The 24,366-nt window shown below is 45.4% G+C and overlaps 1 protein-coding gene across 3 annotated transcripts in view; it reads left to right on the forward strand.

Moving 5' to 3' along the window:
* The window catches only part of Fubp3 (far upstream element binding protein 3), a 51,233-nt gene that overhangs the window by 15,289 nt on the left and 11,578 nt on the right, over positions 1 to 24,366 (forward strand). Inside the window, exons 3-11 of one of the 3 annotated variants that reach the window (XM_005321084.5) lie at positions 11,275 to 11,308; positions 13,685 to 13,734; positions 14,121 to 14,192; positions 15,392 to 15,449; positions 17,645 to 17,807; positions 18,864 to 18,962; positions 20,181 to 20,285; positions 21,618 to 21,720; positions 23,014 to 23,114. In XM_005321084.5, coding sequence (XP_005321141.1) covers positions 11,275 to 11,308; positions 13,685 to 13,734; positions 14,121 to 14,192; positions 15,392 to 15,449; positions 17,645 to 17,807; positions 18,864 to 18,962; positions 20,181 to 20,285; positions 21,618 to 21,720; positions 23,014 to 23,114 — 785 coding nt within the window. The remainder of the gene's footprint in view (positions 1 to 11,274; positions 11,309 to 13,684; positions 13,735 to 14,120; positions 14,193 to 15,391; positions 15,450 to 17,644; positions 17,808 to 18,863; positions 18,963 to 20,180; positions 20,286 to 21,617; positions 21,721 to 23,013; positions 23,115 to 24,366) is intronic. The other 2 variants (XM_013356764.4, XM_021723636.3) reach the window with 2 other exon arrangements.

Raw genomic sequence — 24,366 nt, forward strand, 5'->3', positions numbered from 1 at the left:
CCAGACTCGGGGCTGGAGATGTGGCTCAAGCGGTAGCGCGCTCGCCTGGCATGTGTGCGGCCCGGGTTCGATCCTCCAGCACCACATACAGACAAAGATGTTGTGTCCGCCAAATACTAAAAAATAAATATTAAAATTCTCTCTCTCTCTCCCTCTCTCTCACTCTTTAAAAAAAAAAAAAAAGAAAGAAAAAGCCAGACTCAGCAACTTAGTGAGCCCCTGTCCAAAATAGAACATAAAAGGTGCTGGGAATGTGGCTCAGTGGGTTCAGTCCCTGGTATAAAAAAATAATATGTGTGTGTGTGTGTGTGTGTGTGTGTCTGTATGTATGTATATACACGTGTGTATATACATAAGTATACATACACATATGTAAATTTGGTGCTACTGCAATTTCTTTGGTTTCTTCAAGAATTCTAAAAGTAGAGATGGCTATTGTTTTTAGATGTGGGAAATTTTTGAGTAATTGTTTAGACTGACAAGGTGAAGACTTTGAGGATACAGCATGCATCATTTTGAGTACAAAATTCTTGTCTGTTTTTTGTTGTTGTTGTTTTGTTTTTTAACTTTAAGATCACACATGTGGATAATCTACCCCAAGGCCATTGGAACTAAGATAACCATTTGAACTGCTTTTCAAAATGGTGTTCTATGATCTTTTTATACATTACTGATGTTGGTATTTTCTTAGACCAAATGTGACTGATGACATTTTCTGCATTTTTGCCTTAGCTAAGAGCTGTGATGCAAAGTAACCTTGCCTTAGTAGGGTGTTCATGCTTTGAACATCCAGTGATGTCCTATGGGACATCAACGTCAAAATCAAACTGAGCTCTCTGGCTCTGAGCACAGGTCTCATTAATGGACACAGTCTCCAATGGCCCAGTGTTTCCAGAAGTCAGGATCAATACATCTCACAACTCATCAGTCTTTCATGACAATTCAGCCTTGTTTTCCGCAGAGTTGAAGTGTCAAACAGTGAACAGGTAAGACTACCTGTGTCCTTTGCATAAGGACCACCTAAATATTTGCAAATGAAACCCCCCTCTGGCATTGTGCAGACATCTTTCTCCCATCAGTCCTTTGTGTATCCATTTGAAAGAAATCAGTAAAAGGTTCCAAATCTGTCAATAAGGGAGAACTGGGTAGCAGGCAGATGTATTGACCAACAGCCAGAATCATACTTAAAAACCAAGTTCATTATTATATCATGTGTCTTCACCTGATATTTCGAAATGCATATTTTTAACCTGTTTGCCTTTTGGAGAATAAATACTCATAAACAAAATGAACGCAATTTCCGTTTTCCTCTCTACATGTTAAGCCTTCTTACAGTGGGAATGGGCCACTCTCCCACTGGATACTGTGGTGTGTGTCCTGTCGAATTTGTCATCATCTCTGGACATCTTGTCTTCTGTAACAATGGAAACTGTATTGAAGAACAAGACATTTTTTCCTCAGGCTTCTTACATTCTTCATCCCAGTTGATAAAACTAATCTTTCTGTTGATCATTGTTAAATAACAGACTTACACATTTCTCCAAGTTTTTTCCTTGTAGAGTTTGGGCTTGCTGTTGAGCTCAGCAAGAACCTTAGGAACTCTGAGCTTTTGGGGCCTCTTGGCCTGGTCTTTGTCAGATATGTTCTAATGGGAATAAAGGTACTGGGCCAGTTCTCTGTGTCTTGAGTTAGGTATATGAACACACAGACCCTGTTGGGGGAAGTGATGTTCTCTGTTAACCTGATAGCTTTCTGAGTCTTGCAAGTCTTGCTGTCATTGCAATAAGAATTTAGAAAAGTACAGAGCCTGGATACAGAACCAGAAGCAGGAATGTCAACACTTTTTTCCTAGCATTAAAGATTTCCAAAGGTTTTGCAGGTTCTTGTTTGGTTTGGCTTGGGGTTTTGTGACAGACGCTCACCAGATCGCTTCTTTAGCAATGTGAACTTTCTGATTTAACTGTGAAGCAGGGTTCTTTAACCTTTAGGAGGTTGAAGTTCAGTCACTTAAAACTTTTTGGAGATGTTATTCACTTAAAAGCACTTTACTTTAACTAGAAAGAACCTTACTGTAGACTTGACTCAGTACAGTTGAGATTTTCAAACATAAAATGGAAGATGAATTGTGTAAGGCAGTGCAATAGGGGACAGGTTGGTTCTTGGTGTACAAGGGGGCTTGGTTTAGTTGCATTCCAGGGAGTGACAATTTTGAGCTGTCTGTGAGATTGCTAGTTCTTGATCCTGCTTGGGACCAAGCAAGGAATTTGAGTGTTTTTTTTTTTTTTTAAAGAGAGAGTGGGAGAGGAGAGAGAGAGATAGAGAGAGAGAATTCTTAATATTTATTTTTTAGTTCTCGGTGGACACAACATCTTTGTTGGTATGTGGTGCTGAGGATCGAACCCGGGCCGCACGCATGCCAGGCGAGCGCGCTACCGCTTGAGCCACATCCCCAGCCCGCAAGCAAGGAATTTGGAGCTCAGCTTTCAGGGTCTGCCTAGGTTCCCTTCCTCAGCAAGAGCAGTCATTCCACTGCCCTCCAGCTTCACATCAAATCATTTGTACCGTAGCATCTTCAGTCTTGACACCTGAACTTTCTTACAGTCTTTGAGATGTGTGTTTGGTACCCCAGCAATTCACAAATCCTGCTCTGGTCTCTCTGTGGCACCTCTCCCATACAGTACTTTCTTCATGCTGCAGCTGGAGCCTCTTCCTGCAGCCACGCTGATGTATCCTGTGTCTCCTTTAGGACAACTGCAGCTTCCAGCCATCAGAGGTCCAGATCTTCCTAAGCTGGCCATGGCCTCCCTGCCTTTCTAGTTTCTTTTCCTAGTCCTGTGCTCACCACTACAGCCTAGGCATCTCTTTTCTTTGCTCTTCCTAAAAGTTATCCCCTCGCCAGTTCCCCTGGCCATCTCTCACTCACCTTCAGGTCTCAGAATTGATGTGACTTACCAGGTGCGGTGGTGCACACCCAGTAATCCCCATGGCTTGGGGGGCTAAGGCAAGAGGATCACAAGTCCAAAGCCAGCCACAGCAACTAGAGGCCCTAAGCAACTCAATGAGACCTTGTCTCTAAGTATAATACAGAACAGGGCTGGGGGTGTGGTTCAGTGGTTAGGTACCTCTGGATTCCATTCTCAGTAGCAAAAAAAAGGAAAGAGTTGATGTGACTTCCTTCTAGAAACTTGTCCTCGCCTTCTTTCAACATTTTTGGTGCCTGGCTTCCAAGCTCCCTGGCTGCTTCATCTTTTCTCCTCCTTTTTCATTCTTCCCTCCTTTCCCTTTGCTGTTTTCTCCTTTTCTCACACACCCACTTCACCAGTGTATAGTAAACCACATTCGGGGCTGGACCTCCAAACTAGTTTTTGTCCCCTTTTAGTGGCACACAGAATCCCCTCTTTTGTTATGCAGGCACCAGGGCCCATGATGCTCCTTTCCTGCCACATTCAACCTGATCAGAGACTCTTCATTTCCCTTGTGCCTTGGAGAGTGAAACAAGTAACTCTCCTGCTTTACTTTACCCTTGTCATATGCTGTGTTTAGCATCTTTAATGTTTTGTAAAAAGTAAGCTTCAAGTTTAAGAAGACAGTATGAGCTGAGTAATTTAGAAATTCAGATTTGGACTTAATTGCACATTGACAAGTTTTCTATTGCAGCAGTGGGGATGGAACCCAGGGTTTTGTCTATGGGTAAGTACCGTTTTTTCTTTTATTTTGAGACAGGGTCTGGGTGCTTTCCCTAGTTGACCTTGAACTTGCAATCCTCCTGCCCCAGCCTCTCAAGTCACTGAGATTATGAGCGAGCCCTGCTGTGCCTATCCAGAAAGCTTTTTCTTAAAAGAGACAAGGTAGTAAATATTTTTGGCTTGCACCTCCTCAGCTGTGCCATTGGAACTCAGAAGCAGCCATGGATGATAGGTAAACACGTGGCAGATGAACATGGCTGTATTTCAGTAGTATGTTATTTACAAAAGCAGGCAGCTGCCCTCAGGCAGTCTGCCAGCCCTGGTCTAGCATCAGCTCATGAATGAGCTCAAGCCTTTCTTTTTCTTCCTTTAGGAAAGCATACAGAGGCTGTCCTCCCTCCACTCTTCTCAGCCTCTCAGGGTCCACTGTGTACCTGCCTGGCTGCTTGAGAAACCAGGTATTGCTCCTGTTTAACCCAGAGTTTTGATAAAGGGGGAAGTCGCTTGACCCTCCCCATGGTCAAGGAGTGCAGCCCCCCCCCATGTCCTTCCCAGAGGGCTTCAGAAGCCCTGGGGCTTCTTGGGTTGAATTAAACAACCCCCTCACCTTCCCATCTGTGTGAAGGAGACACCAGAACCAGAACTTTGGGTTCCTGCCACTGGGGGAGGAAGCAGAGGCTTGCAAGTGACTTTGAAATAGGCCCACCTTCTCTACCAGAGACTGTCTGCGATGAGTGTGTGGTATAGACCCACATTGTCTCGTTCTTTTGCTGTTTGGGGAAGTGAAGGAAGGGTTCCTGCATGTGCTATCAGATGGGAACAGAGTACTTGTGCTCCTTTACAAGTTTTTGTTTCATCACTTGTGTCACAGGGCACGGAGAAAGAGAAAAAGAGGAGTGAAGAGGAAACTTGCTGTTACACTGCTTGCTGCCTTGAGGCTGAGGGCTGAGGGGGCTGGAGTGGGTGGTCGGGAGGCTGCTGCGCACGGCCCACTCTACCTGGAGCCTGCGTGTGCCAGTCTTGGGAGACAGAAAAATGAAGTGCTGTGATGCTGTTCCTTTCCCTGAATGGAGGGTGGTAGAGGGTGCTGGAGGGGTGGAAGCCAAAACTGAGACACCTCTGCTGAGAGTCATGGGGCTGGGAGAGATTTGCCTTTGCCGGAGGTGAAGCAAGTTAGGCAGCTCTCTGGCCCTCCTCTTCACGCTGCTGCATGAAGACTTCTGGGGTTGGGTGGGCATGCATGGGCCAATAGAGGCATTCTCTATTAGCTTTGGCTAATTCTCTTTTAGCTCTGCCTCTTCAGCTTCCTCCTTCCTTGAAATGGACCTCTGGGAATTGTATCTGCCCTGCAGAGGGCATGGCCTTCTCCTTGCCACACACTTCTTGAATTCCCCTTACTTGATTTGGTTGGTAAGTCAAGGACTCAGGGTGGAGAGTCCCCAGGAGACACAGTGCAGGGGCACTGTGAACATTGTTCACAGTCTTGGTGGGGAACACTGAAGCAGAGTCTGATTTTTATCCAGATAATAACTCCTGGCAGAGGCTCTGCACCCTGCCCTACTGGACCCTGTTCCCTCCATCTGTATGAGTCAGGATTACAATTCAGAGTTGAGGTGGTGGTCAAATGGATACATATGTATGTGTGAGGTGGAAAAAGGAAGTGAGATTCTTTTTCCTGGCAGAGTGTGAACTGACTGGTTAGTTGACAGTTGGCTTAGCCAGAGAGATGGAATAGTGGGCATTTCCCACAAAAACAAACAGGCTAAATCTGCTTCAGGAGTGCTGTGACAGAGCTGTAACTGGAGCTCACAGGCAGTACCTGTTGCGTGCCTTACAACCATCAGTCTGGAGAAGAAATCATAGCTGTCAAATTCAAAGAGGTTTCCTAGTTTTTTCCAATTCTTTTAGGAAATATGTTAACCAAAATGTCTTTCTGCCCTGGCTGAACATCAAAATCACTGCAGGAGGCCCCCCCCCCCCCGCTATTTGTTTATTTTTGGTACCAGGGATAGAAGAACCAGGGGTACTCTACCATTGAGCTACATCCCCAGCCCTTTTTATTTTTTTATTTTGAGACAGGTCTTGCTAAGTTGGTAGGATTACAGGTGTGTGCCACTGTGCCTTGTACTCTACAGGATCATCAAGATTTATCTTGATGGTACAGCCTGTCCAGGAGACAGTTTTACAGTCCTACAGAACTTAGCATGTACTTGTCATACAACCCCAAGTTGTACTCCTGGGACTTTATCCCCCCAAAATACAAACTTAACATTCACTAAAAAAAAAAAAAAAAACTGTCCACAAATCCTTGTCACAGCTTTATTCATAACAGCCCCAGACTGCAAACACCCAGACGTCCTTGAGCAAGTGAAGGGTTAGACAGACAGTGCTGGTGTGAGACTGAGCAGCCCAGGAACAGGCTGGTGTACAGGGGACCTGCAGCAACTTGGCTGAGTCTCCAGGGAGCTGTGCTATGTGCCACGGGCAGAAAGGCAGTCCCCAAAGACTACACATTGTGTTATTCTCTTGGCATAACATTTTTGGAATGGACAGTAGATCAGTGATTGCCGGGGGCGGGGCGGGGGGGCCTAGGGATTGAATGTTGGAGGAGGCCCTGGACAGAATGAGAAAAGGTCACAGCTACAAGGAAACATGAAGCTTACACACCAGTTGTATAGATAAGAACACGAAGGTCTGGAAAAGTAATTTTGACCACAGCCAAATATCTAATATGACATAAGGGAGACTTGAACCTTGACCTCTGTCTCATGTGGTGTAAGACACTAGTGCTTGGAAATGGGAATCCAAAATCTGCTAGGCTGCGGTTTAAATCCTAGCCCTGCCAGTTGTTTGCTGTGTGATTTGGGGTAGATTGCTTAATGTGTCTGAGCCTCTATTTCCTCACTTGTAGGATAGAGCTAATAGTACTATTGTCACTAATTTTTTTTTAAAAATGTTTTTAGTTGTCAATGGACTTTGTTTATATGTGGTCCTGAGAATTGAACCTAGTGCCTCACTCATACTAGGCAAGCACTCTACCATTGAGCCACAGTCTCAGCCCACAAAATTTTTTTTTAATTATTAGTTTATACCTATTTTTTAAAAAATATTTATTTCTTAGTTTTTCGGCGGACACAACATCTTTGTTTGTATGTGGTGCTGAGGATCGAACCAGGGCCTCACGCATGCCAGGCGAGAGCGCTACCGCTTGAGCCACATCCCCAGCCCCCCATAAAATTTTTTAGGAGGGTATCAAGGTATTTTCGAATTTTTTAAAGTACCATTTACTGAGACAGGAACATCATAAGTTCAAGGCCAGCATAGGCAATTTAGCAAGATTCTCTCTCAAAATACAAATTTTTTCAAGAAGAAAAATTAAAATACAACATGAGTTAATCGTTTTTCCATCAGATCTAGTTAGTGTGCACATTAAAACATTTAACTAAGAGGTTTATTAAATGCATATTCTTATTATATGTAGTATTTCATTTTCTCTTTCATTTTTAGTATAGCTCCTTGTGACTGCTCTGTTGATTTCATGACCACTGACTGAAGTGAAAATACGGCCTAGTGCTGTGAAGGTAATGTCACAGAAGCACTCTGCTCTCAGTGGTGCTCCATTGCTTGTGCTAGGGAGGGTGCAGGCCTCAAGGCCTCCTCACTCCTGGAGGCTGGGTTAGGTCTGAGCGTGCATTTTCTCCTTTCCCCACTGGATGCTCAGCTTCTGAGGGCAAAGATTTACCTTGTTGATGATTTCATTCTCAAAACCCTAGCACAGTGTTCAGCACCTGAAAGGCAGTGTGGAAACCTGTAAGATGAAGGGTGGGGACGGATGCAGAGTTGACATGGGCCTAGGGGCTGAGGGTTGGCTGGAGCGCAGGATCCCTTGCTCTCCCTGCAAGTGCTGAAATGGGAATGGCAAGAAGGCCTCTGGGAGCACTCTTAGAGGACAGAGTGGACCAGGCAGATGAGGCACCAGGGGTCTTTCAGACCACTTGCAAAGGCTCATAGACTGCAAGGAGGAGTGGTGTTATTGAGGTAAACTTTTCTCTCACTTAAAAAATAATTCACAAAATTACTAACAGAGAACTTCCATGGGCCTTTCAGCTGAACTCAGCAAGGTGGTGTTGGGTGGCCTAGGGCAGAGCTGCTGCCCGGGACACAGGAATTCCGCCTTTGTGTCTCCCTAGCTAATGCTGTGTCCCTGCCTTAGCCGGGGCCTGGGAGAGGACTGGTCAGAGTCAGAAGGGTTGGAGATCCAAGGAAGGGGCTGAGCGGAGGATGTTTTCCAGATCCGAAGAGGGAGGGTCGGTGTGTTTTTGTCAGTCACACAAGAACTGTTGACATTCCTCCCCTGGCTGCGCTGCTCACCTGCCCTTCTGCGCGTGATGCCAGCCGTGTTGTCTGAGCTGTCGTGAGGAGTAATTGGTGCTTCTGTTCCTTGGGGTTTGGGGGAGAGGAGAGCGTCTATTAAAATTGATGCCTGTTATAAAGTCAGGTCTGTGGCCCAGCAATACTTTGTTAGCATTTCTTCTAGGGGAGAAGAATGAAGCCTGGTCTTTTTTTTCTTCTTCTTCTTCTTCTTCTTTTTTTTTTTCTCCTCACTAATAGGAAAGAATATGTCTGGCCACCTTGCTGCATTTTTTTAAAGATCATTATTGAAATTGGCAGAGTATTACTCTTCAGAAAGAATTTCTTATATTGTAGGAAGCCTCTTTTCCACAAGAAGTTCATTTTCCCATATGTAGCCCAGGCAGCTTCCTATTATGTCGTGTGCAGGGTAAATGAGAGCCACCTCGTGTGCGCGTGTGCTGAAATTGAGCTGAGGGGAACTTTGAAGCAAGACGAGGCGTTGTCAACCAGCATGCACCATTAACAGGAAATAGGACTGATTTTATTCAGCATTTTTCCTTCTTTACAGTAAAATGACTGTAGTTACCATTAAATTGAACTTGATAGACATCCCATCTGCCTCCCTGCAGACTGAGGAGGAGTCACCTGTCCCTGGAGCTGGACATATCAGTTTGCTGTATGAGTGCCCAGTGACCCTTCATCTCACTGCTGGTTTTCGTTTTTGGGCACCAATTTGGGAATGCTGCCTAAGGGAACCAAGCTTTAGGTCACATGCTTTAGCATTGGGCCACAGCCTTTTCCTGGACAAGGGAGAGTGTTTGTCCTTCTCAAGCTCTGCCAACTCAGAGAGCGGGTACTCTGTATATCGTTTGGTTTTGTTTTGGGTGGTGTAGCCTCAGTAGTCCTTGCGTCTTTGGGATGGTTTCGAGTGCAATTTTATGTTTAGTCTCTGAGCATCTCCACCTGTCAGCAGAGCAGTTGGCTGTCAGAGGTGCCGCTGTTGCGCAGAGCCTCTGTGACACATACATTGCCAACAAAAAGGCATTTCCATTTCTGTGGCGAGCACAGAATTTGGAGTGGCCTTTAACAGAAGACTTTGAGTGTTCTCTTGAGTCTCCTGAAGTCCCCACAGCAGCAGTGCCCTGTTCTGTTGCCATGGCTTTTCGTGTAGACAGACATACCTGAAGAGCATTGTCCTTTTTTTTTTTTTTTTCTAAGAGAGAGGTGAGAGAGAGAGAGAGAATTTTTTAATAAATTTATTTTTTTTAGTTTTGGGCGGACACAACATCTCTGTTTGTATGTGGTGCTGAGGATCGAACCCAGGCCGCCCGCATGCCAGGCGAGCGCATTACCGCTTGAGCCACATCCCCAGCCTAGAGCATTGTCCTCTTGATGTCTCTAACCCAGTAGCCTGCTGGACCAGGAGTTGCCCTCTGACCTCATTGCATGTTGGGGCAATAGGTACCTCTCTTCCCTGTCCCTGTTTCAAGATATTCAGTTCTTCTTCAATGGATTATTTACCTTCTAGAAGAGAAATTGGAAAAGATGAACTTGACTCAGAAAGGAGCAGCTGAGCAGACCCACAGGCACTCTGCCTGGACCTCCTTCAGTGCATTCTTTTTATTCCCACTGCCTTTGGTTGTGAACAGTCCGCTCTCCCCACCAAAAGCAGTCAGGGCTGAGTCTTTCCAAGCTGGGGATTGTGTATGTGAAATGGGACTCGTGAGCACTGCCAGTCCAAACTGAGAGTATTTGTGATATTAAAATTGGGTGTGCGGGCTGGGGTTGTGGCTCAGTGGTAGAGTGCTCGCCTCACAGGTAAGAGGCCCTGGGTTCGATCCTCAGCACCTCATAAACACAAATAAATAAAATAAAGATATTATGTTCAACTACAACTAAAAAAAAAAAACTGGGTGTACAAAAAGAGAATTTAAGTCAATTAAAAAACATTTCTCTTATCCCTGAGATAAGCAGATTAACAGTGTATAATGTCGATGTTTTGGCTACAGACCATTATCTTGCTATTGATCAGAAGAAATATGGTATTTCTGGATCAATAGCTTCAGCAAACTCATCAGCTGTCTTTACCTTTTGGAACATAGTTTCTCTCTGCTTTTTCTTCTTCCAGAATGTCATTATCTGGTTCCTTTTCCTTTTGTCTCTATGACCAGCTACTATCCAGAGAATGACAGGGTCACATTTGAACAGGAAGACAAGCAGTTGGAGTTCTGTGTATATGTTAAACCTTTTTGCTCTTTGTCGTGAAGTTGATGTCATTGATCCTTTCCCACTTACCTCTTATCTATCCTTGTAATGACTTTCTCCAAAGACATATTTTTGAATGCTCTTTTTAGCATCTTGTATGATACATTGAGTTCTTTGTAATATGTTTGGTTCTTAGACTTTTTCATTGTCTGCTGGATGTTTTCTAAGCTGCATTTTCCAGGAGAGAAATGCCACAGAATCATTTTTTGCTGATGATTGGTGAAGGAGACACTCATCAATAGCTGAAAGAGGAGAAATTGGAACACAAAGCATAGCTAAAGTGGTTTTGTGGGAATGTGATTACGGAGTCAGTTTTAATAAGAGACTGTTTGGCACTGTTGTCTCTGTGAAATGGGCTTCAGAGGCGGCTGTACCTCTTGGTGTCCACTGCATGTGTTTGGAGGGCCATGGTGGGCCAGGGAAGAGGCCTGGGAGGGAGGAGGCCTGATCCCCTTGGAGCTGCTTGTGCCCTTCAGAGACAAGTGGGAGCCTGGGGGCTGTCCCCTCCCTGTGGCTGCCAGGAACATATGTGCCTGTTCTTAGTGACTGCAGCTGCCTGGAGCAGTCCTTAACAATGCTTCCAGGAGGGTAAATCTTCTCATTTGTTTTTAAAAGAGAGAGAAGGAGCCGCTCAGTCTTTACATTGAGTTTAGATCCAGAGCAGGAGGGAGGTAGGAAGTTAGAGGGATTTAAGCGAGCAGGATTTTCTCCCAGGCCTCTCAGCATGTGGACACACAGATCAATTTCTTATCCTGCGTTCAGCTGGACACTGGGTTAGAGACTGTTGATCAAGACGTCCCCTCCTGTTTCATATCATATAACGCATTCATTTCAGCCACTGAGCCTAAATTACTGTTTGCTTTCTTTCTGCCTTCCTTCCCCCCCGAAATGGTAAGAACTCGTACAAGGATGAAGTTAGTTTATCCGTGCTAATGCTTTGATTTTTCTTTTCTCTTTCTCTTTGCCACAGTAGGTAACCAGTTAGGGGCCTTGGTACATCAAAGGTAAGCAGTGGGTTATGTTTTATTATTTATTGATCATTTCTAATTGTTTATTGATCCACCATCTGTACTAGAGTGTTAGAAAGTCAGAGGTTGGGAGTGTGAGAGAAACCATGGGCAAGATTTCTTTAAAACTCCAGGTTTTTGCCAGCCCTTTCCAAGACAGTATAAGCCCAAGGGATGGTCTGATACAAGATATTAAAAAGCAGGTGTTTTGTACAAAAACTTAAATGACTTCCATCGTGTTGGAGCTGCTCTTTTTTTCCAACATGTTTAATTTAAAAAGAAAGAATATGACGTTATCCCACCTGGTTTTATGGCTTTCCCAGTGTTTTATGAATTCTTAGCTTCTTCACTGGAGCAGAGTTGGGGTCTTGGCCCACTGGAGGTGCTGATGGTGCTCAGGGAGTGCTCAGGTTTCTGGCTGGGGAAGCCAGAAACTAGGGTTCTAGCCCCACCATGGGGACAGGGTCTCACTTGCCAGAGAACCTCAGCCAGCTGGCTGGTGAGTCCTCTGCCTGTTTCCCTCAGCCTTCCTTCTGTTAGTGTTGAGGATTTAGAAAGCTGTAAAGATCTGTAGGCCAGCAGTAAGATAGGATATTGTGGCTTCACTATTATTCTTAAAAAAGGAAGTAGGACACAGGAAACTCAGCTGTTCTTTCTCTTTAGTGAGGAATCTTACTGACACCTAGATCCCTTGACCTTGTGTGGATATGTTTTACCCTCTATGTTCCGCATGAATGTTGGGGAGTTTCTAGAAATCATCAGGTATTAATTAACCCAGACATTTATCCTGGGTTTTCTTGCTGATTCCTTGTTTGCTTTGTTTGTTAATGAATTAAGATAATTTAAATGAGGAATGAAACACTGGCTGTCCTACGCCGTACTTAGGATGTTTCTTTCCAAAATGTCTATGCCAAACCTGGTAGTCAGAGTTCAGCCTCACATTTAGAAAAGAACCTTTTCTTCCAAGAAGCCCAAAGCAGCTTGTCTCGGTACATCTCTTCCCCAGAAAGAGTCTGCTGATGTTGTTCCTGAGGGCCAAGGAGCTGCCCGAGCTCCATGACATTTCGTGTTGTGTGTTGAAGGCCCTCTAGTCAATTCCCGCGTAATGTTTTCTGAGAGTAGACAGCTTGTGCTCCATGCCATGGGAGCAGCAGCCTCTCAGTCACGCGCACAGGAGTGCTGTCATCCTGGAACAATCAGGATTCGCCTCCTGACAGGAACCCAGCGTCTGCCGCAGGATGTTAGGCCAACAAGGGTTGGTGTCGGCTTCCACGGCAATGCTGATTAGTAAGCTAGGAACTGCCTGATTTGGGGTGAAAACACACATCCTGAGGGAGGAGACAAGCTGGTCCTTGCAGCCAGGCCCGAGGACAGGAGCTCCTGGAGGAGGTATTGCTGCCTCTCAGGGACACAGCAGCAAGAGCTGTGGATGCTCTTGCATTTCTTATAAGCACTGCGCTTGCCTCAAACCCACACTTCATTCAGTCCTTTCCATGGTGGGGACAAATCCAGCTGTATGAAAGATGTTTAGAAATGCTTGCTTTTTAAAAAAAGAAAAACAAAAAACCTACTTGGATTTAGCTTCTTCCCAAGGTACATGTGTAGATTTAATTGCTTTCTGGGGTGTTGGGCAAATTGGATATTGTCCATGATCCCTGTTTTGTTTGAAAGAGGCAATGCAGGGGTGTGTGTGTGTGTGTGTGTGTGTGTGTGTGCGCACGCGCCCACGCCCGTAGGATTTTTGTTTTTTATTGTTTGTTTTGCAGTAGAGGGGGATTGGACATAATAGGTGAAATAGCATTTAACGGAAGTACTTTGCAGAGTAAGTGAGGTGATCATTCTGTTCTGGTCAACACTGATTAGGCCTCCGCTGGATACTGGTTTCATTTGGGGCATTTCACCTTAAAAAAACAGATAAATTGGAGAGAGGCAGAAAACCATAAAAAGGCTGGGAGATCAGGAATGTCAAAGTAAAGTTGAATATCTCTGGTCTAGCGAGAACACTGTAGAAGAAGTCTACACATCTCCCCAGGCCCCAGAGGATCTGTAAGGAAAGACCCTGGGATTGATGCCTCAGGCAGAGGGAGGACCTGGTGAGATATAAGTTAAGCAGCTGTATACAGAATGGAGGTGGGGGGCTTGTGGCCCAGAAGTTTCTTTCTCTGACCCAAGGAGACAAAGACGCTGGTTTTGAAATAGCCATTGACCAAAGGTTCATTGATGGCTCTCTGTAGAAGCTTGTGATTCGTTGGCTAAATTGGCACAATTTATTTTAACCCTTGAAAATTGCCAGTTTGGGAAGCTGGGGAGTCTAGAGTGGCTGCAGAATTCTATACTCTATATATTTTTTTCCAAAATATTCTTTGTTTTTAGGGCAGTAATAACAGAAGAATTCAAAGTGCCTGATAAAATGGTTGGATTTAGTAAGTATCCACATTGTCTACTTATCCTCTAATTCCTATCTTCTTTTTTTTTCTTTGCATGTCACCTGTAGTAGAATACTTCGCATGTATGTTCCCCACATCCCTAAAGTACTGCAGATTTCTCTCCAGGCCAAGGGAAAGACCAGAGCTTAGGGTCATAGACACCCTTGTCCCCTGCTCCAGCTACAATACCCTGTATCTGTCTGCTGTGTTTCACATGCAGTTTCCTTTGGTGTAGTGCCCAGAGAGTTGAGATGGGCTCACAGGGGCCAACTTAATTTGTAGTGAGCAGTGGATGAAGTGTAACTGTTGAATTAATTCTGTCATTTGTGCATGGTTAAATACAGAATGAGAGGTATATTCTGACTTTGTTCAATTTGTTTCAGTTATCGGCAGGGGAGGTGAGCAGATTTCGCGGATTCAAGCAGAATCTGGTTGCAAAATTCAGATTGCTTCAGGTAAGGGCTTCTTTTTCACAGATCTCCATTTGATAGAAATAAGTATTTTGCACAGTTTTCCAGAGATGGTACCTTTGCTTGTTGCTTAGAAGTTTGGGGGTTTTGGTAAGTATATGTGATTGCTGTCTCCTTGCACCTCTGGAGTTGGACTCCCACATAAGCACCAAAGCAAAAGCCAGTCCAGAGATAGGACTTTGGTTTGGCTTCTGGGGTGGACCTTCCACAGCTCTGTGGCCAGGCATGGCTCCTTCCTAGCACCTGCCAACTATGTTTTCTGCACCAGAATATTACGCCAGACACAGTGGGGACTGCATCCTGGCCCCCCAGTGAGCTATCCTTCCCATTGTAGAATGAGGACACCTGTGGTTTGGGTTGAATTAGCCTGTTTCATACACATTTCAGGACCTTTCCTGGCAGGGTTGGTTTTTGACCACACAATATGGAGAGAGATGGATTGAAGAACAGTTTTTATTTTTTTATCATCTCATATGAGTTTGAACTCTTTCCATTGAGGAAGAAGGGGTCTAGAGGACGTTCAACTAGAAGAATGTCCTAATGTTAAAGAGGTGTCTTTACCATATCTTGAAAGCATTAACTGCTGGTGGCTATTTCTCTTTCAAGTTTTTGAGGAAGGATTTTAAGAAGTACTTTTTTAGGAACAAATTGAAGCATCACATGAGCAGCTGGAAAGAAAGATTTTCCTCTCTTGTCAAATGGCCCAGGACCAGCTCCACATAGCTGTTACTGATCTCTTTGGATATTCATGCAATAACTGGTAGTAGTCATGGGTGCTTATCGTTAAGTTCCTTAGCAGCGTGTCTCAGAGCTGTTTGCGATTGTGTGACCGTTAAACTGCTCTACAGGTGGAGAAACTGAGGAATGGCATGCCACAGTGACTCGAGGAACGACTAGCTTGTGGGCGGGTCAGAGCGAAGCTGAGGCTGGTGGCTAATTCTCATCTGCATACCTCTGTGTCCTGCCACCTCCCTGTGGGACTTGTTTCCACTTTGAGAACCTAGGGTGGAGCTGCCAGCTTCGTGTTCCATCCCCATGCAGAGGAGACTGTCCTTTTGGGGAGACTGGGCTTCTGTGGAGCTGGTGTAGGACCCAGCACCAGAGAGACAGTCTGCACACAGAGGCAAAGGCACACAGTCGCTGATGCCCACCAACACACCTCATCTTCTTGGTTCTTCTTATAGAGAGTTCTGGGATTCCAGAGAGGCCCTGTGTACTTACCGGAACCCCAGAAAGTATTGAGTAAGTTTATTTTATTTACTTTTCCTTTCACTCTTCTTCCTCCTTCCCCAAAAGGGGAGAAATGGAAGGGCAAAATGGTCCCTGAACACTGTCAGTCTGGACTGCAGTCTGGACACACAGCATATGCTCCGACAGGACAAAGATCTGGGAGGTCGCCACACCTGGGGAGCTTTTCTATTACCAAATACACAAGGTACTGCCTCTTCCTTAACCCTGCAGGGTGCCTCACGGCCATCTCCTTCATAAGCCAGGCTTTAGGAGCAGACATGCACCCCACCTGAACAAGCTAATCAACTTCTTCTCAAGAGTTAACGTCTCCTTTTCCTGGGCAGGGCTGGAAGAGAGGGCCTATCAGGCTGTGAGCTACGTAGAGCCTTAGCACCAGATCTTTTGCCTGGTCTGACCCCTCACCCTCTAATATTTGTGAACCAGTTCTTCATTCTTTGTGACTTTTGCTCTACAGAGTGTTGTATAAACCAGCCAGAGGGCGTCTTGACTGTTGGGCCCCTCGCAGCTGCCCTAAGACTGGCATTGCTTTCCTCTCCTGGTTCGCACATGCTCAGAGCCTCGTACCAGATAGATGTAGGCCTCCTAAACCAGGAACCTCCTAGGGAAAGGGGATATGCTGACTCTAAGTCATCTCACTTTCCTTTTTCAATCTATTGAGTAGCATTGCATATGGGCACAGGGCGCTAAGATTATGTCTGGCTCAATAGGTAGAATTGTTTTATTGTTTCCATTTCTTAGGAGTCTAGATGAGTTTAAATTCTCTTTTTCTCTATAACATTGCAAGTAGTGAACCAGAATAAATGTCCCTGGCAGGTGTGCATTATAGGGCAAGCTGGATGGTTTAGCTGGAGTCAAGGCATTTTCCTTCCAGCACAGGTTAATCTAGTGCACTAGCAAAATATTAAAAAGCTGCTGTAACTGAGAAGATACGCAAAGCTGATTCTGTACACAAAATCTCAAGACTATAAAAAGCAACACCCATTTCCTACCTCTCTCTCTCCTTCCTTCTACCTCTCTAACCATTCCTGCTTTGTGTCTTCCCAAGGAGTTGAGGCAGTGGGATTTTAGCTTGGGGAGGAAGTAGTCTTGCCTTTTCCAGCCTGTTTGGTGGCTGACTCCTCCTCTGACTCAGGAACCAAAAAATAGATGGTGTTTGGCAGTTTAAAGAATGGATTCTGGCAGGCGCAGGGACTCATGCCTGTAATCCCAGCGGCTCAGAAGACTGAGGCAAGAGAATTGCAAGTTCAAAGCCAGCTTCAGCAACTGTGAGGTGCTGAGCAACTCAGTGAGACCCTGTCTCTAAGTGAAATATAAAATATGGCTGGGGATGTGGTCGAATGCCCCTGAGTTCAGTCTCTGGTACTGAAAAAAAAAAAAAAAATTGGGTTCTGTAAATATAGCTAGGGAAGATTCTGGTGCAGAAAAGGAAAGAAATTGGCCTGACAGGTGACATTGGTAGACGGGTTGCACTGTGGCCACATTGCAGTTTCCCTCCCCCAGGATGAATCAACCAACAGAAGGAGCATGGCTTGGGGAGCACAGGGTCCCAACTGGGATGCCCCTGAGTGCAGAGCTGTAGTGGGACGCTGCCTCCCCTCCCACCTCTTAAAACCACACTGGTGATCCTCAGTTGTAGGTTGAAAGTCATAGAGCAGTTTTTTTAGCCATGGAGAAGAAATCTGGAGTCTGGAAGTATGAACTATGAATACTAACCCTTGCTTTCTTTCTTCCCATCCTCCTCGTTATTCTTTCTCTCCTGCCCTGACTTAACAAATGTGTGTACCGAGTGCCTACTCTGTGAAAGGGTTTGATAGATTGGGGAACAGAGAGATGTACAGAGGTTTAAGAGGTGGTCCTTGCCACCAAAGCAGCTGACAGTCAGTGGAAGGAGAAGCTGTCTGTGGCAACTCTAGCAGGTGCAAAGGCAAACATGCAGGGGGCTGTGTCTGGCAGTAGCCCGCTCATCACGGCTCCATGTCAGAATAGTGGTTTTGTGGTGTGTGTTGCTTTTGAATTCCAGCCTGGTGGCATGGCGATGGCAGAGCCCTCCAGGGTGTGGGGCAGGAGCTGGAGCTGGATGGAGGGCTGCCTTGGCTCCTGGCACTTTGCCCAGTGCTGTTTCCCTTCCTGCACACTTAGAGTATTCCTTAATGCCGGTTCTCTTGTGGTTCTTCTCCCTTCCAAAGACAAGCCAAACGACTGCTGGGGCAGATTGTGGACCGCTGTCGCAATGGACCTGGCTTTCATAACGACATAGATGGCAACAGCACAATCCAGGAGATCCTTATTCCTGCATCTAAAGTGGGTCTGGTCATCGGCAAAGGAGGGGAAACAATCAAGCAGTTGCAGGTACGTGAGCCCCGAGGGACGCCAGGCCCAGCCACTGCTCTGCTCTCCCCTGCCCTCCCGAGGGCTTGTGTCTTCCTGCCCTGGGCTGCTGGTCATGACCCACTTCCCTGATAGGGCTGGCTGGATACTCCACAGTGCCAAGGGCTCCCTGCTAGATGTGTGCTGCAGTCAGGCCTGATGCCCGGTGTTGGGCCAGTGAGCTGGAAAAGATCCGGGAACTGTGAGCAACCAGGGCTATAGTCAAGCTGTGTCAGCATCACTTTTGCCATGAAATGACAGCCACTCGGATAAAAGTGCTGTGTCTGGAGCCAGGCCCACCCTAGTACACCCCTGGTTAGTTCTGTGCTCTTCAACACATTTGTCCCTGGAAGGCTCCGGGCCCTTGTCTATAAGGAGGGCATTTGCTGGCCTTGCTGTGGTCGTGCAGCTGAAGAGTGCCCATTCTTCTGTTCTTATCCAGGAGTCTATTACCAAGTGGGTGCCCTGAACCAGGGCGCTCTTGCTCCGGAGCCCCTTATCTGCGGATACCTGGGGCCAAACACATTCCAGAACCCACCATCCCCGGCAGGATGGGGGCTGCAGCTTCAATCACATGCGTATTTTCACAGCTAAACTTATTGGTAGCCACACGAAGAGAAGGACTAGAAATATACTTGCTTAAGTTCAGTTGCCGTGTCAGTTATGAATGAATTTTCATTTAAGAGCCTCTGAGCATTTGCTGTGGCCAGTTAGGGTTAGGGATAGATGTTGCTTGCCCCATGTGCTCTCATGACCCAGGCCTTGGGTTGCAGAAGGCCATGTGGAATCTAGTGTAGGATGTGAGCACAGAGAGAGGACAGAAGACAGTGTTGGCAAGCAGTAGTTTGCTGTGTTACACTTGGTGTTGTCCAGCATGGCCCATTGGTACACATTCTGCGGGCCTGTTCAGAAGTCATCGCCTCATGGAAGTGGGATGTGGGCTTCTTGTGTGTGTAACCTGGCCCAGTTCTGCTGCTTGTGGCAACCTGCATCCTTTCCAAGACAGTGAGGGCTGTGCTGGTGTGTGTTCCACCACAGGAGCGGACAGGTGTAAAAATGGTCATGATCCAGGATGGCCCACTGCCCACAGGAGCAGATAAGCCCCTTCGTATCACTGGAGACCCGTTCAAAGTACAGGTAGGAAAGGGACCGTGATTGGGAGTGGGAAGGCTTGGGGGGGAGCGTCACTTGGTGGTGGCCTAGAGCTTTTATTCTGCTCAAGTAATTGTAAAGCAGCAGTGCTTCCCTTTATTTAGGGTGAATGATTTTCCCCAGCAAGCTCGCCAGTGAGCCCAGGGTTGTCAGTGCTACCCAGAGCTGGAGCCATTGGCTTCATTGAAAACCATTTCCACTGGCCATTTTTCAGTGCTGAGTGGCAATGTAAGTCTGGGACAGCACACACGGCCCATTTCCCTTGGTACCCCTCAGAAGGGAAGCCCAGACCGGCACTTTCAGCCTTGCAGGCTTTGGTTCAGCTCATTTGCGGGCTTTCTTTGGCCTTTGTTTGCTTGTCCCCTGTCTCAGTCTGTGTGGCCCCTCAGCTGGGGATGAAGATGAACACAGGTCCTCAAGCTACACGAGCACACGTGTGTTCTCATGGGGACACTCTGTCCCTGAGCTTCTGGAAGACAGCTCTGCTTGCCAAAATCTTCAGTCCCCTGAGGGTCTCCACCCTCCTAGAAATATGAGTGGGCTGTGGTTGTAGGCTTCGGGTGTAGGTTGCGTCTGTGAAATAACAGTGTTCTTCCTGCCATTGCTGTAGGTGAGCAGCTCCAGCAGTTCCTTGGAGCCAGGCCATCCGCTGTGGTGGAATGCTTGCTTAGCATATGTGGCTCAGTGATTAAGCAACTTGGGTTTAATCCCCAGTATCAAAAAGGGGGGTTGGACTGGACCTTGTCTTTGTGGACCTCTTGCAATCATTGTAAGATTTGATACCTGTTTCCTTATCATGTCCTATAAGTAGTGAGTGAGTGTTCCCACAGCCAAGCACCTTCTGAATCTTTTTTTTTCTTTCTTTCTTTCTTTTTTTTTTTTTTTTTTTGGCACCTGTGATTGAACTCAGTCAGGGGCACTTAACTACTGAGCCACATCCCCAGCCTTATTGTATTTTATTTAGAGTCTCACTGAGTTGCTTAGTGCCTTGCCGTTGCGGGGGGCTGGCTTTGAACTTGTGATCCTCTAGTCTCTGCCTCCCTATCCACAGGGATTACAGGCTTGTGCCACTGCACCCAGCCTTCTGAATCTTGAAGCCCACGTTGGTGTGTCCATCTTGAAATTTCACCTGCTTCCATCTTTTTTTTTTTTTTTTTTTAGGATTTTTTTATCCCATGATGCCTTTTGTTTATGTTTCTGCAGCAAGCCAGAGAAATGGTATTGGAGATCATCAGAGAAAAAGACCAAGCTGACTTCCGAGGTGTGCGAGGTGACTTCAGCACCCGTGTGGGAGGAGGCAGTCTAGAGGTATGCTTGAGTTACAGGTTAGTAGGCGGCTAGGAGTAGATGCAGTATGTGCTCACACCCCTTAGTTCCCTCACCTTTAGGTGGGTTAGCTTCCATGGCATCTTCCAAACTTTGAGAGTGCACCCCCTGCCCCAGGATTTGAACACAGGCGGGCAGGATGGGGTGTCCAGCTGCAGTATAGGAAGTGGCGGTCATTCTCTTAACTTTGAGGTTTGGCTTTAAAGGTTAACTTGCTGCCCAGATAAAGATCAGAGTTCACGTTTTCTCTGTTGTCTGTGTTGTGATTGGGTCTAACTTGGAAGCCCGTTTTATTGATGATGTGAAGTGGGACCAAAACAGTCCTTAAAAATGGAATTTTGAGGGGCTGGGGTTGTGGCTCATTGGTAGAGCACTCATCTAGCAAGTGCAGGACCCTGGGTTCAATCCTCAGCACCACATAAAAATAGATAAATAAATGTATTGTGTCCAACTACAACTAAAAAGATATCTTTAAAAATGAAATTTTGAAATATGGTGAACCTTGTGGGGCACCGTGGCACACCCTATAAATACCCAGTGACTCAGGAAGCTGAGGCAGGAAGACCACAAGTTGAAGGCCCACCTGGGCAATTTAGTGAGACCTTCCCCCAAAATAAAATGGTCTAGTGGTGGAGCTAAGTGGTAAAGTAACCCTGGGTTCAATCTCCAGTTCAAAAAGGGGGTTGGGGAGGTTGACCTTGCAAACAGGACAGTTAGTGCAGAGAGCCAGAACCAGAATATGCCTCCACAAATCACTGAATGGTAAATGTTATGTATATTTTGCCTCAAAAAAATAGAGGACTACTGATGTATTCTGTGTGTATAATGTGTTTATACTGCATAGAATTTGGAAGATAAATTGATTAATCTTTAAGAACTTTTTTCTTGCCTTACCTCATTTATTACTATTTTGATTAAATCTTAGACTTGTCTATTTGTTAAGAACATAGTTGTTAAACAACAATATTGTTCCTAAAAGAAGAAAAAATGGTTTTGTCATATCATTTTCCGAATTGCACTGTAATAAAAATCAAGTCATTTATTAAAAAAAAAAAAAAAAAGTCTGTTCTTTAAAAAAACGCCAGATTTGGCCAGACATGGTGGTGTACGCTTACAATCCTAGCAACTGGGGAGACTGGGGCCAGAGGATTACAAGTATGAGGCCAGCCTGGGCAGTTTAGCAAGACTGTGCATCGATATAAAAAATAAAAAGGGGCTGTAGCTGAGTAGTAGAGCACCCCTGGTTCAATCCCCAATACCAAGGAAAGCCAGATTTTAAAAAGCTCTGATGATGGTTTTTTTCTCTGTGACTAGGTATCTGTCCCTAGGTTTGCTGTTGGAATTGTAATAGGAAGAAATGGGGAAATGATCAAAAAGATCCAGAATGATGCTGGTGTAAGGATTCAGTTTAAACCAGGTTGGTATTGACCAGTCTCAAAAATCCTTAGTGTTAAAACAACTTGGCACAATCACAGAAGTGAAAAATTCTGCTCCAGTTGTGTACAAGGTTGAAGAGCTTTCTACTGTCATGTATAACTGATTACAGATAATACATAAAGAAAAAAAATATTTTTGAAAATAAATAAACATCTCGGGAAACAGGGCCTTGTTACTAACTCATGAGTATATTCTCTTTCTTTTCCTTCCTCACAACATTCTGTTACCAAAATTGGCAATCCAAGTTTTTTCTTCTGGGCCTCATCTCCTCCCAAGCCACAGTGATTAGACCAAAGGTCTCAAGGCCCCCACTTTTTTTTTTTTTTTTTTGGACTGTTAAGATGTGAGCAGATCTGCAATGTATTTCCAGTTGGTCATTTTGCTGATGAAGACCTTTTTCAAAAATACACCATCTGGCCGAGTGCAGTGGCGTGCCTATAATCCCAGCGGCTGAGGGAGACCAAGGCAGGAGGATCTTGGGTTCAAAGCCAGTCTTAGCAATGGGGAGGCGCTAAGCAACTCAATGAGACCCTGTCCCTAAGTAAAATATAAAATAGGACTAGGGATGTGGCTCAGTGGTCAAGTACCCCTGAATTCAATCCCTAGTACCAAAAAAAAAAAAAAAAATCCAAAAAAAGTAATTAATAGGATAATTCTTTACATTTTATAAATTTACTTTTGTGAGCAAAAAAAAAAAAATTATACATTGTCTGTATTTTCCTCATTTCTCTGAAGAGAAAAGCATCCTGGTTATCTGGCTTGAGGGAATCACTGCCTTAACTTTATTGTTTTCTTTGCCTTCCCCCACCTGGCCAGGTTTGTTTTGTTTCTCTAATGACATCTTTTTAAAAAATAGCTGTATTCACATAAGAATTGAATATTGACCTGAAACACATAAAAAGATCTAATCATACGTATTTTCCTATCAACCAAATCAGTCCAAAGGAATCCCTGAAGCTGGTGACAGCCTGGTTGCCTTTTTAGCTCATTGTCCTTTGATTGTGGCAGGATATGGTGGCACATGCCTATAATCCAGAGACTTGGAGACTGAGGCAGGAGGATCACAAGTTCTAGGCCACTTAGCAGGGTCCAAAGCAACTTAGTGAGACCTGGTCTCAAAATAAAAAACAAAAAGGACTGGAGATGTAGCTTGGTAATGTAGCACCTGTGGGTTTGATCCTAGTCCAAAAAGAATATTGATTGTGACTTGTATTGGCCTTCGTTTCCTTGTGACTTTGTGCTTTTACTGATCCCACTTCACCTGGTCCTACAGATGATGGGATTAGTCCTGAGAGAGCTGCCCAGGTCATGGGCCCTCCAGATCGGTGTCAGCATGCTGCTCACATCATCAACGAGCTGATCCTTACGGCGCAGGTAGGTCCCCTTCTCTGGAGTTCAGAGACCTCACACACAGAAGGAGAAGGTGTGCCATGAGCAGCCACCCACAGTCTCCTGATTGGAGACCAGTGATGTTTCTGCATCTACCTCTTTCCTGCCAGTGTATTTTTTTTTCTTGCTAGTTTATTACCTGCTTCAACTTTTATTACTCAGAACCTAGATTTTCTTTATATAGTAAATTCCTGGCTCTTTAAACTATGTGGGGAAATACTAAGCAGTTTGCCAAATTTCCAGCAAGCAAGTACATTTAGTGTGAAACTGTATTAAGGGAAGTCTCTTGAGTTTAAAAGCGCTTCAGGGTCCTCCTGAGTCCTGACAGTGTCTTCATGTGCTCAATTTCACACCTGTGTCTTGTACTGTGAGTGAACTCACGTGATAACCCTTGGCATCTCTTGAGCTTCAGAGATTCCCCTACCCCGTGTGGTGACCTGAATTTGCGAACCACTGTAATGGTGATAGATTGGCACATTCTCTGAGTATGAGGACTGAGGGAAAGTTTGAGAATGAGTAGAGCCAAAGAAAAAAGCAACAGGTTGGAAATCATATTGCCAGCTCTGCCCCCAGCCAAGTCCTTGAAGCCCTCTGTGCCTCCTTTTCTCAGCAGTAGACTGAGGGCATTTCACCAGGAGGTGATCCCTGGAGCTACCCAGGGGTACTTCTAAGTTACAGGTGTAGAGGCCCCACTGTCCTCTGCATCAGAATATCCAGGGGAGGGGCTTGGGTTTTAATCAGAGCCCTGGCAGTTCTTACGATCCATTGAGTTTCAAAAGCCACTGAATGTTCTCTGACATCCCTTTCTATAAATTTAAGTTTATGGATTTAGGGTTGCAGAAACTGAGATGTTTACAAGAGAGCCTTGTCTTCTGGATCTGGTCCACCCAGAAAGTTGGCTGTATATGTGTGCGTGTGTGAGAGTTTTAACATAAATTCCTCAGATTACCTTGTTACTTGTCAGTTGTCTTTTCTAAAAGCAGAGTGCAGGGAGGCGCGCTCCAGTTAGCTCGACTCTGCTGGTGTGTATTCTGGGTAAATGTGTGCAGTTTAGTTGTGATTGACATGGGCAGATTTTGCCCAACAGTCTCCACTCTTGTTGAATGACTCTTGAGCTTCTTTGCCTGGGGGAACTTGTAGCTTGACCACGTTCATCTTCCACATGAAAATCGCAGGCCCTCCAGTCCCAGGTGGGGCAGGACCTCAGCTAGACAAGACTGAGGCTTTGCATTCTGTT

The sequence above is a fragment of the Ictidomys tridecemlineatus genome, chromosome 4 (genome assembly GCF_052094955.1).
Source record: "Ictidomys tridecemlineatus isolate mIctTri1 chromosome 4, mIctTri1.hap1, whole genome shotgun sequence".
In the NCBI taxonomy this organism is placed as follows: Eukaryota; Metazoa; Chordata; class Mammalia; order Rodentia; family Sciuridae; genus Ictidomys; species Ictidomys tridecemlineatus.